Below are 13,236 nucleotides of genomic sequence, written 5' to 3' on the forward strand. Positions count from 1 at the left end.
CGCACTACTCAGTCGGAGTAACGAGGAATTATTGTGGATTACAAATTTTATTGTTACAGGTGTGAGTGAGAAGGCCATAATAAAGCCTGTCCGCTTACCAACACATAGTGTATAAGCCAGGAAAGTCTCGAAGGGACACCTGTGAAGACGAGCAGAACTCCATTCCCTGCAGCCCTCACATCCTGGAAGCTGAGGTTCCATCGCACGGACGAAGACTGAGGATGACGGCGAAAGATGTGCTTTTGATTGTGTTTATTTATATGTGTTTTTATATTCAGGAAGGTAGAGGTACCGACACTCCTAGCTGTGAGGTATGCATTAAGACTACGAGAACAGGTAACCATATTTCCCAAACCCTAATTTGGCATTCACAATACGAATGTAAAGGAGAGGTATCAAGATGTAGATACCTAAATATAGACTATAGTGTGTGCCATTTAGGAGTAGGAGAACCTAAGTGCTTCAGTCCAGAGTATCAACCTCGTACAATTTGGTTGACTCTCAGGAATGGAGATCCTCAGGGGACCCTAATTAATAAGACGGTGTTAGAATCCGTACATTCTTCGGGTGTTCTGCTATTTGATGCATGTAAGGCGATATCAAGTGGTAGAAAACCGTGGAATGTATGTGGGGATCTTAGATGGGAGAGGACGTATGGGTCTAATGATAAATATATTTGTCCCAGTAGTAAAAATAAATATGTGAGTCCTAGATGCCCAAATAAAGACTATAACTTTTGTCCATATTGGTCTTGTGTGGGGTGGGCGACTTGGGGACAGACAGTAGATAAAGACATGATAGTGACTAAGTTGCCGACTAGCCCTTATTGTAAGTCTATGGAATGCAACCCAGTCCATATACTTATTAATAACCCCGACAAGTTCCTAGATAAGTATGGAAATTTATTTGGGTTTCAGATATACGGGACGGGTTTAGATCCTGGGACATTATTGTTTATAGGAATAGAGACTGATACGGTATCCTCCCAGACTCATCAAGTATACCATTCCTTTTATGAAGAGATGAGTATAGATAATAAGATCCCCCATAACGCTAAAAACCTGTTCATTGACCTAGCTGAAAGTATTGCCGGTAGTCTTAATGTTACCAACTGCTATGTGTGTGGAGGTACTAACATGGGAGACCAATGGCCTTGGGAAGCAAAGGAAGTAATGTCCGGTTCTGAGGCAGTTGACCAACTAATATCTACACAAGCCGATTATCATTTGAGTGTTAGAGGTAAATCTGAGTGGAGATTAAAGACCTCCATCATAGGTTATGTTTGCATAGCAAGGAAAGGAATAATGTATAATACTTCTGTAGGAGAATTAACTTGTCTAGGGCAAAAAGCTTATGATGATGATACTAAAAATACAACTTGGTGGTCGGCTTCAAATGTCTCAGAACCATCTAACCCGTTTGCTAGATATGCCAGTTTAAAGGATGTGTGGTTTGATTTATCCATCACATCTACCTGGAGAGCCCCAGCAAATTTGTACTGGATCTGTGGTAAGAAAGCCTATTCGGAGTTGCCACAGGACTGGGAAGGGGCATGTGTGTTGGGTATGCTCAAACCATCCTTCTTCTTGTTACCGATTGAAACAGGTGAGACTTTAGGTGTTAAAGTGTATGATGTGAATCATAGGAAGAAAAGGGGACCCTTAGAGATAGGCACCTGGGAAGATAATGAATGGCCTCCCCAGCGTATCATAGATTATTATGGGCCAGCCACGTGGGCAGAAGATGGTACCTTTGGTTATAGAACCCCAATTTATATGCTCAACCGTATTATAAGATTACAGGCGGTGGTTGAGATTATTACTAATGAGACCTCACAAGCACTCAATCTTCTAGCGAAGCATAATACCAGGATGAGGACAGCAGTGTACCAAAATAGATTAGCCTTGGATTACCTTTTGGCAGTAGAGGGAGGTGTATGTGGGAAGTTTAACCTGAGCAATTGCTGTCTTCAAATAGATGACGAAGGGCAAGCAATAGCTGAGCTTACTAGCCATATGGTTAAACTAGTGCATGTGCCTACTCAGGTATGGAAAGGGTACAATCCAAGTAGTTGGTTTGGTAGCTGGTATGAGTGGTTTGGAGGGCTTAAGGCAGTGGTAGGTGGAGTCCTACTGATTTTACTGTTGTGTCTACTCCTACCGTGTCTTATACCCTTAGTAGTTAGGTCTGTGCAAAGCCTGATAGGAAGTATAGCAGAGAGGAAGGCTGCTGCACAGATAATGGCGATATATAAGTATAAGGCTCTAGATCAAGGAGAACCAATGCAGGAAGATGAGTGTTAAAAGATTCACATCATAAGATAAGTCTGGTCTGGTTCATGGTAACCTGAGGTATATGCAAACCAAGGTTAAGTGATGCCTCAAGTAATTGTGAAATATCAGAGGCATCAAAGGGGGGAATGTGATGTAATTCCAGTAAAATACAAGTTTAGCAGGCTAAGATTGCCACAAGGCATATGTATGTATATGTGTTTGTAGTATCAGTTAGTTAATTACACGTAGCTAAGATACTGTTATCACTGTACTGACCAGGTGCAGGAATGTAAGAACTGGAATTACGCGTCCCTCTCCTTTGTATCAGATGAGCCACGTGGTTAGACCGGATGGATGAGTTTAGACTCTATTTATTAAATAGGTTAAGGGTATGTGTGGGTGTAGTTAATTGTGGGAGGAGCTACAGTGCTATATAAGGAATGTACTCTATGTATTCAGTACTCAGACTTTGCTGTATTTTGGTGACGCTAGTCCCTCTGAGTCCCGATCGGTGATCCAATAAAGAATCTCTTCCTTCCTGAAGAAACCTGTGTCCATCTCTCTGTGCTTGGCTTCCGTCAGTTTCTCCGGTATCAGATCTATATGGTGAAGTTCGTCTCTTTGTTTTAAATACCTCGCGGTGAGTAGCAAATGATTTCCACGTGTATTTGGCATGCATCCCACCGTGGAACGCGCTGATGTATTTCCTGTTTCTATTGCGTCCTATTTGGCTTTCTGCAGTGTGCGTTCCACTGGGTATTTCCACCAAACACACTCAGCAATACCATCGATTGTTGACCATTTAACATTAGTGAAGCTGTAAGAGTTATCTAATGTTTGAAGCAAAATTAATACACCTGTTTTTCTAAGTCTGTGTTTTATTTTTATATGACATACATATTAATTTTATGTATTTGACCCAAGATGTGCCATTTTTACAAGAAGAAAGAAAAATATATACATAGGAATAATTATTTTACACCCTCTTTCTGATCGTCTAGTTACTTTACTCGGTCTCACAAAAAGGTTTTTTCTCTAAACCAGGAATTGTATAGAAGTCAAAAGGGAACTAGGAAGATTAGGTCAAAATAGCCAAACTGGGAAAATAGCTGAGTTTGAGAGTTTTTCTCCTCTGTTTTGGTTTATAATTAAAAATTTCCTTTAGAATTATCTAAAAGTCACAGTACAATGAATGAATAAAACCTCAAGGGGTCAGTGTCTACTGCAGTCCATCCCATTGTCGCTCATCAGTTGTCCAGCATCTGCTTCTAATTTAGACCGCACAGCTGCCATCTATTGGTGAAAGTGGGTATATAGACACTGCTCTCTTTCTGTGTCAAAATAAATGGAAAATAATGTATGCTGCCATGGTTACGTCTCCCATTAAATGGTTAGTCGAAGTAAACAAAGGAACATACGTTTTTAATGTAGTATATATAGGTGAATAATTTTTAAAAAATTGACGAAAAAGGAAATAAAAACAAAAAAACCTGAGGTGTGCCATTGGAAATACTTAATGGTTCTGTTGCAAGCAGACATCTTCCATACCAGGATAAGAAGCTATAGTCAGGAGCTTATCACACAATCTCAAGTCCAGCAGGGGTTTATGGATAGCTTGTTTATTCCCAAACTTCAGTTCCATTTTGTCACTGCCTACAGTTTACACACCTGACAACTTTTCGTTGTGAAGATCCAGGAGTGGGGTGCGCAAGCCAGAAAGGAGGAGGTAACATAAGGTGAGAAGAGGGGGCATGTAAGCCTGGCAGAAAAGAATCCCAAATGCAGGATGGTCCCAGCAGTCTATTCTTCATGCACACTGTTTACAGAATAGGTACAAAACTGACACAGGCCAGGTGAGTTGCCTCATAGTACCACTGGGTTTTACTTATCTGTGTTGCTATAAGTCACTCATATACAAGAGAGTGAGCTATGGATTCTGTAAGCCCAGTACAAAGAGCTTAAAGTCCTCACTGCTTAAACTGACCCTTTGCCCTCAGACAATCCTACAACTAAGAGACAATACAATAGAAGTATCAGATGTATTTCAGTAAACCATGCGTTTTTAAACTTTTTCAGAAAAGTGTACAGTATAGTTTTCTCACATTTGCTGTGTAGACTGCTAACTCACTTTATTTAACTCACTGTTATCCAAACTAGTCTGTACACTTTCCAAATAACCTATGCAGAGTCTTCAGTGAATATACTGAACCTTCAAACTCCCTTCTGACTTTAAACTCCCTTGCAGTATACAGTACCATGAATCAGAATCAGTATCCAGCATCAATACTGTTCAGGGGATTATTCATCAAACCAGGAAATATGGAGAACTAACAGCATCATTGTGTATTTTAGGGATAGCTGGATTAACACAAAGCAACCAAAGGCAGCCACATCCTGGCACTGTAGCTGCTACAGCACACTGTAGTGGTTATGGTGCTTGGAGTGTTCCTTAAAGTAAAAGGTACAACAACTAATCCCAAGTCAACAAATTTCTGCTGAGCCTGCAAAATTAATATTTAATCTTTATTATAAGCTTGGATACAGTAAAAAATAATAGTAATCGAGTTAGTCATATTCAATATTTAGAGTATATTTATATTGTGATGAAAATAAAACAATACTGTTCTTTCTCTTCAGCATTGTAGCCAGGGGTGCTGTAGGCATTTTTCTGCACTGGCACGTTTTTGAGGAGCATATTCCAACATCGGAAGAAGAAAACTGGCGAACATTAGGGCCTCATTCATTTGCCACTTATGTCTGTTCACAAGAGTGTCGTGGAGACCACAAGGGTATAGATAAGGGATATGCAGAAGGTCCCCTGTAAGATGAGTTCAATAAAAAGACAAAAGTAAGAACTGGTTGTACTGAACTGGTGGTGGCCAATCTGTTGACCATCCACTGCTGTTGAGCTACAATGCTTCCTCAAGGACATTCAGCAAATGACAAACAAATGCAAACAGTAAATGTGCCATCAATGGGTGAAATCCAAAGAAGTAGAAGTGCAACCAGGAACTTGTCGACTTTATGGGTGGCATGCACAACGGAACTCAGAAATTCCGCGTTCAGGTTGTCGGAGACTTGCACAGACATCGTGGCACTGTGGACATGATGACGTTGACGTCATCCCACCCGGCATGAAGCTATAGGAAATTGAGAATATAAAGCACCTGGAAGGAGTGAGTCAATAGAAGTCCAAGAGGAGCAATTATAAGGGAGGGGGGTTATATTTACTGTTTGTACTTGTTTGTCAATTGCTGAATGTCCCCAAGGAAATCTAGTAAAATGAAACGCGTTGGATGGCCTGTGGTGACTTGTTTTACTGAATATGCCGAGTTTAAACCTACATATAAGTGAATAAATATGTTTTTTGGATATTTTACAAACTACTGTTATTGCCATTAATTTGTTCTCTTCCATCCATGTTCCCCAAAATTTAGTGGAGTGATATTTGACCCACTGGAGGCACATAACAAATCTGCACTTTATTGGAGATTTTTTTCAAGACACATTTTAACTGAATAAGTGTGAGTGGCCAATTGGAATAATTTATGAATTGGTGTTACTGAGTTCCATGCAATATTTTGGTTGTCTGTTGTGTTTTTTTTTTTAGAATATCATCCCCTGTGTATTGTGTATATATTTGCTTTTCGAGAGAAGATGAAAAGTCTCGGGTTGTATGTCTTTATACCAAGGAAAGTTTAATATTTTTTTTTTTTTTAATTCAATCTATTCATCACATTTGCACTATGGAAAAAAACATTAGAAACATGATTAACATTTCAAACAATTAAGTCCTTTATCAAACTTGACAAAAAAGCTGGACTCTTCTTGCACTTCCTTCAGGTGCTGCTTGAAGAATACAGAAGTGAACTTCTCATTAGCCAATCTAACTAAGGAGAGAAAAGATAAGATAAGAGTGCAGGCTGCGGCTTAACACAGCACTCATAGCCTATCACTGTCACCCAAGCTAGTACAAGCTAGTGGAGAAGTTCACTATAGACTACTGGCACCATAACCAGTACAATGGGTTTTAGTGGTTACGTATCTCATTTAATATGTTTTAGACTAAATGGTTATGGTCATTGCAAACATATTTAATGTTTTTTTTTTTACCCATGATAGATTTTTAAATGCTGGTCACAAAATATTTTTCTGGTTGTCCTCAAAGCCTAAAAACATATGCACTAAATGCACTGTGATTGATCAGAAATTAACCAGTGAATTGCAAATTTAGGGCTAAAATTGCCTTGGAGATTGTTTTTCTAATCCACCTATTTTGGTTAATTTGCAGTTCCATGGTTAATTCCAATACGTCACAGTTTAATGAAAAATACTAACAGTTTGTAAACCACTGTAGCTATTAAATCAAGGCTGTTGCTCACGTTCCTCAAAAGTTTTAAATAGCAAATATCAAAGGATAACTGACAACTAGCTGGAACTGACAATTCCTTGTTCCCTCATCTCAGTTAGCTTTAATGAAGTGTTTACTGGGGCCAATAATGCTGCGGAGGTAAGTTAAAAAAACACACTTAGATGCACGGCTTTTCTGTGTATAGGGTAACTTCTCCACTTCATGATGCGTTTGGCATCTACAGTGAAATGTCAGATGGGCAATTCTTCAATGGTACCACATGCGTGCATCTTCCAACACTCTGTTGTGATGAATTTGCCTTGAGAGGCAGACAGGCCATATCAATAAAAAATTAAATTGATGAGACTTTTTAAATCAAATAACACAACAACCCATTGCTAACAGTGCATAAATCTCACTAGAGACCATTCTGCATTAAGTTCTCTTGCGGTATTATTTACGTAAACTTGAGAGATTTCTTACTATTACCTTGCTTGTTGAAAAAAGTTGTTGAATTGTTTCCAGATAATGCAATTTTTGGTGGGATACGACCAAGAAGTTCAATTATACAAGCAATATGATCTACAGTGAGAGAGAAAATAGTTAGCTAGGGTAGTATTTTATGAGAAGAAGTCAGGGCCGGACTGGGAAATAATTTGGCCCGGCATTTTTTAATCACAGAAGCCCACTAAGAAGGAGGTGGGGCAGAGGGGATGTGTTTTGTCTTCACCAATGACAAGCACGCCTCTCTCAAAGTGTGCATGTTGATGCAATGCTCTTCCAGGGCAGACTATGCGCAGAGCTCTGCTGAAGAGCTCTAGCATGAGAAAATGGCCATGTATTTGTTTTGCACAGTGCAAGCAAATTTAATAACATGCTTGTGCTGTTTCCTTGCAACTTGTCTCTGGTGTCTCTATAAATGGGATACCAGGAGACAAAAGGGCCAGGAAAGAGTATTGTGCATGTGTTTGGAGCCTGCTTGTGGGATTGTGTGTGTGTAGAGTGAGCTGATTGTGGTGTGGTATTGTGTAATAAGGTAGGTTTTAGTTGTGTTGTGTTTGTGGTGTAATGTAATGCATGTGTGGCTAGGGGCTGTAGAGAGTGTGTGTATAGGGGATGTAGCAAGTGTGTGCATACAGGCTTTAGTGTGTTTGTGTGTGTGTATAGGTGATGTAGTGTTTGTAGGGGTTCTAGAGAGTGTGTGTTTGGGGAATGAAGTATGTGTTTGCTTACAAGGAATCTAGTGTGTGTATAGGGGATCCAGAGTGTGTATGTCAGGAATGTAGTGTGTGTGTAGGTGGTGCAGTGTGTGTGTGTGTGTGTGTTTATGTAGGGGTCGGTTTAGTGTGTGTTTGAAGGACCCAGAATGTGTATAGGGGATCTAGTGAGTGTGTGTGTATATAGCGGATTCAGAGTGTATAAAGGGATCTAGTGTGTGTAGATGATCCAGAGTTGGGTAAGGGATCTAGTGTGTGTCTGGAATGTAATGTGTTTAGGAGTGCTGTAGTATGTAAATATATATGTGTATATGTTTAGGAGGAATTTGTGTGTGTGTGTGTGTGTGTGTGTAAGTGAGTGGTGCAGTGTGTTAGAGGGTTCTGTGTGTATGTGTGAGAGGTACAGTGTGTGTGAGTGAAGGGTGCAGTGGGTGTGTGAGAGGGTTGCAGTATGTGTGTGGGGTGCAGTGTGTATGTGTGTGAGATGGTGATGTGTGTGAGATGGTGATGTGTGTGAGATGGTGATGTGTGTGAGATGGTGATGTGTGTGTGAGGGTAATGTGTGTGTTAGTGGTGCAGTGTGTTAGGGGGTTCTGTGTGTATGTGTGAGAGGTACAGTGTGTGTGAGTGAAGGGTGCAGTGGGTGTGTGAGAGGGGTGCAGTGTGTGTGTGTAAAGGGTGCAGTGTGTGTGTGTGAAGGGTGCAGTGTGTATGTGAGGGGTGCAGTGTGTATGTGAGGGGTGCAGTGTGTATGTGAGGGGTGCAGTGTGTATGTGAGGGGTGCAGTGTGTATGTGAGGGGTGCAGTGTGTATGTGAGGGGTGCAGTGTGTATGTGAGGGGTGCAGTGTGTGAGGGTGATGTGTGTGTGAGGGTGATGTGTGTGTGAGGGTGATGTGTGTGTGAGGGTGATGTGTGTGTGAGGGTGATGTGTGTGTGAGGGTGATGTGTGTGTGAGGGTGATGTGTGTGTGAGGGTGATGTGTGTGTGAGGGTGATGTGTGTGTGAGGGTGATGTGTGTGTGAGGGTGATGTGTGTGTGAGGGTGATGTGTGTGTGAGGGTGATGTGTGTGTGAGGGTAATGTGTGTGTGAGGGTAATGTGTGTGTGAGGGTAATGTGTGTGTGAGGGTAATGTGTGTGTGAGGGTAATGTGTGTGAGAGTGCTATGATGCGTTCGTTTATGATTGCTTGGATGTATGCAAATACACTGCCACATACATACATACATACATACATACATACATACATACATGCACACACATTAACACAATATAAACACGCTGCCACATACACATAAATTCATATACAAACTGACACATACCTACACATACATACAAACACCAACACATAGATACATCTACTGGAATATGCACACACTGACACATGCACACACCCTGACACACAGATATACACACAGATGCACACCCTGGCATACACACACACACACACACACACACAGATGCACACACTAATGTACATTCTGACATACACACATACACTGACTCATGCACACTCTAAAACACACACACACACAATCTGACATACATAAACACAATAAATGTTATAATCGAAAGGAACAATGCTAAAAGTGGAACCCTGTTATGCAATAGCAGGTTGGCCCTCAATCACTCTGGTTGTACCAATTGGTAAATTCAAACATGGACTTAATTATGGTCTCAACAGATTTCAGTTTAAACACCCAGAGATTTACCACACTCTTCCTCTCACATTCATTGGCAAAATGAGTCTGGCATTAAAGGACCACTATAGGCACTCATATCACTTCAGGTCAATGAAGTGGCCTGGGTGCCAGGTCCCTCTAGTTTTAACCCTGCAGCTGAAAACATAGCAGTTTATTAATCCAGTCTCTAGTGGCTGTCTCCCTAACAGCCACTAGAGGCTGCTTCCGCGATTCTCACTGTGAAAATCACACTGAGAGAGCACTGACGTCCATAGGAAAGCATTGAGTAATGTTTTTCTATGGGTGGTTTGAATGAGTGCGTGGCTCTTACTGCGCATGCGCATTCGGCGCTGATGTCGGCAGGAGGAGGAAGGAATCACCAGCGCCGAGAGAGCCCGGTGTTGGAGAAAGGTAAGTGGCTAAAGGGGTTTTAACCCCTTCAGCCGAGCGGGTGGGGGGGGGGAACCTAATAACCCTATCGTGCCAAGAAAGCGAGTTTGTTTTCCTGGTACTCTAGTGGTCCTTTAAGTGTTATACCTGTAGCCTTATAAAGCATCTCTTACTAAGTCATGTGCCCAGTCAATCTACCTTACAAACAACATATGCTAAGATTAATGGGATTTTCATCATACCATCATTTCTTGAGAATGTATCACCAGCATGTGGCTCAAACAGATAGGATGAGGTAGCCATTTCAAATGCCTGTGGCAACAAAAAACAGTAATTAAATAAACAAATTCCTCTTTAAGTCTGCAAGCCATCCTATCTCTGTGATAGTAGCTGTATATTCAGAAAACAAGTGATACATTCTCACTACAAAAAAAGAACAGAATTCATAAGGGTTTAATCACAAAACACTGAAAATTAAACGAATAGTATAATGTTAGGAATACCAACCTGTCCCTAACTTTATAGGCCCCCCATTGGCCTATTAATGGGTTAAAACCCCTTTTTAACTTGCCTCTTAACTGTGACAAGGCTCCCTCTGTGCTGGCTAGGTTTCATGTGATGTCACAGTGATGGTAGAACAAGTGCGGTGAGCAACGGGCACGCATTAAAACTTCCCTATAGGAAAGCACTGAATCACAGCAAATCAAATGCAAAGACATCCAGCGTTTTGTAATAGAGTAAAACTTGGTTAGGGACTCTGAAGCAACTCTAGCGTCTCCACTAGAGGTGGAGTTAACCTTGAAATGTAATCATGTTTGACAAAATACTGAGACACTGCACCCACTGCCTTTGCTTCAGCAGAAATTGTGAACTTTTGGCATCTTTTCTGACTTTGGTATAAATATATCTAAAATCATCACTACCTGAATTACAAATAAAATGCCTGGATCAATGGGCACATCCACTATCTGGGTGAGAAAAAAAAGTCTGGTTTATATCTAGGCATATCTAAAACCTGGGGGGGAAATTAAAATGCCGGTGTTATAGATAGGCATACATACTAGCTGGGTAAGAATTAGAATGCTTGGGTCAATATGCACACATGATAAATAACGAAATATAACATAGCCAGATAAATAAAACAACACTATTAGGGTTATTTACTAAAGTGAGAATTTATAGTGAATTGGTAGTGACTTTAAAATTTAAGGCCATAGTAGCCAAATTAGACGCATAACTGGCTATTTTTCTATAGCTGAGAATCTTCTAGCTTACCTATCTAAAATTTGAAGCGGAACGGTCACTGTCTCGGGACTTTGAAAAGTCCCCAGCAGTGACGTCGCAGCTGGTGGTCCAGTGGCCAGTGGGGACATGGAAAGGTGAGTTTAACTTACCTGAGTCGTTCCTCGTGGGAACTGCCAGGATCCGACACCTCTGCAGTATGCGTGAGAGTAGAGCATTAAGGTATATGGAGGATCCCGCAAGACTGTGGGATCCTCCACAGACAAGAGTGAAAAGAAGTGTCAAGCGTAGGAAAAATACTGAGACAAAATAGTCCCTACTTTGTCTCAGTATGTCTTTTAACTAGATTGGAATTTCAGTGAAAATCCAACACAGTCAGTATGAGTATTTCATAAAGTTTCTATCTTTATGAAATACTCAGTTTGCAAGGGGAAGGGGGTGACAGTGCTGCTTTAAGTTTGGCGTTTTGAATTTCCCTTTCACAGTTTAGATTAAACCAGTGTGTAAGAAATAGAAGTAACTAGGTCGATATGCAATCATTATCACCTATTTTAGTACGAAGACATGAAAGATAAAATGTGTAGGCTAATATTCATATATAAGTAACAAAATATTCATATATAGTAACAGGGTTAATCACTTAGGTGAGAATTGTTGAGATATTAAAGTGAATTCATAGTGAATTTTAAATTAAAGGTCAAAATAGCTCATCTGGAAAAATTATGTAAATCAGCCATGCTTCAATTTCAGTTATTTTGGCCCTGAATTTAAATTTACTTTAAATTCACAGCAAATCTCAATTTAGTGAATAGGCCTGTTAGTGGATACAAATAAAATGTCCAAGTCAATAGAATACACATTACTTGGGTTATAAAACAAAAGCCCAAATAAATATGCATACATTAAATATGGGGCAAAAATAATACACACTATACCATCTGAATTTCATAAAAAATACCCAGGTCAACAAATATGCATATTATGGAGATGAAAAATAATATGCCCATGTCAATAGGAAAACATATTACATAGGGGAAAATAATATGCCAAGTCGATATCTATGCATATATCTGAGCAAGACATAAAATGCCTGTATCAGGCAAAAGCCACAGAACTTGATGAGAAATAATATGTCTGGATGTATACATACTATATGGTGAAAAATGAAATTCCTGAGTCAATATGCAAAACATATTACATGGGTAACATTTACAATGCCTGGGTCAATATGCATATATACTTCCTGGGAGAGAAACAAGTGGCTCAAGTCAATATGCATACATGCACAAACAATAGTTCAATTATATACCAAATATAATCGTATACATTAATAAAAAGTGATATCATACCATGCACGCTGTGCTCCATATATCTGCAGGGGTACTATATCCTGTTCCCAACAGAACCTCCAGTGCCCTGTATTGCTGGGTTTGGATCTCCTCAGAAAACGGCTTATACTGCAATAAACAAAAATCATATTCAGACACAAATGTCACATGTCAATGCATCTCTATGAGGAAAATTCAGCGTCTCCATGCAAAGCGTGGGGATGCTGAACGGCAGGGTGCTTACTGTGCAGCCCTGAGCCAGGAAGCCCCTCCAGTGGCCATCTGACGAGTGGCCACTTGGAGGTGTCCCTAGGGGCAATGTAATCACTGCCTTTTCTCTGAAAAGGCAGTGTTTACATGAAAATGCCTGAAGGCAGGGCCGGCGCGTCCATAAGGCGGCTCAGGCGGCCGCCTTAGGGCGCACCGGCCCGGGGGGCGCAAAAGTCCGGGTGACCAGCAGGAGGTTGGGAAGCGCACAGCTCCCCTCTCCTGCCGGTCACTTCTTGTAGCGTGACCGAGCGCAAGCCGGCAGTGTCGCGGACTGTGTGGAGGGGGCGGGGATATGAACACGTCATATCCCTGCTCCCTCTGTAGCACACAGCGCGGCTGGCGCCCAGCAGGGGCAGAGCTACCGCCGGCCCCTCACTTCAGCATGGGAGGAAGTCCCCCCCAAGAAGAGAGCAGAGAGGAGGCAGAGATGAGGGGGGCTGGGCAGGACCAGCTCCTCCAACTCCCAACTACCTCAGGCAGCACTT

At 41.1% G+C, this 13,236-nt stretch overlaps 1 protein-coding gene across 1 annotated transcript in view; it reads right to left on the bottom strand.

The window, feature by feature from the left end:
* Nucleotides 1-4,782: 4,782 nt before the first annotated feature.
* Nucleotides 4,783-13,236, bottom strand: part of LOC134568288 (SRSF protein kinase 3-like) — a 72,244-nt gene continuing 63,790 nt past the window's right edge. The window contains exons 9-12 of the mRNA XM_063426747.1: nt 12,503-12,610; nt 10,154-10,223; nt 7,114-7,206; nt 4,783-5,091 (exon numbers count right to left, since the gene is read on the bottom strand). Of these exons, the coding sequence (XP_063282817.1) occupies nt 4,907-5,091; nt 7,114-7,206; nt 10,154-10,223; nt 12,503-12,610 (456 nt within the window). The 3' untranslated portion in view covers nt 4,783-4,906. The remainder of the gene's footprint in view (nt 5,092-7,113; nt 7,207-10,153; nt 10,224-12,502; nt 12,611-13,236) is intronic.

The sequence above is a fragment of the Pelobates fuscus genome, chromosome 7, assembly GCF_036172605.1.
Source record: "Pelobates fuscus isolate aPelFus1 chromosome 7, aPelFus1.pri, whole genome shotgun sequence".
In the NCBI taxonomy this organism is placed as follows: Eukaryota; Metazoa; Chordata; class Amphibia; order Anura; family Pelobatidae; genus Pelobates; species Pelobates fuscus.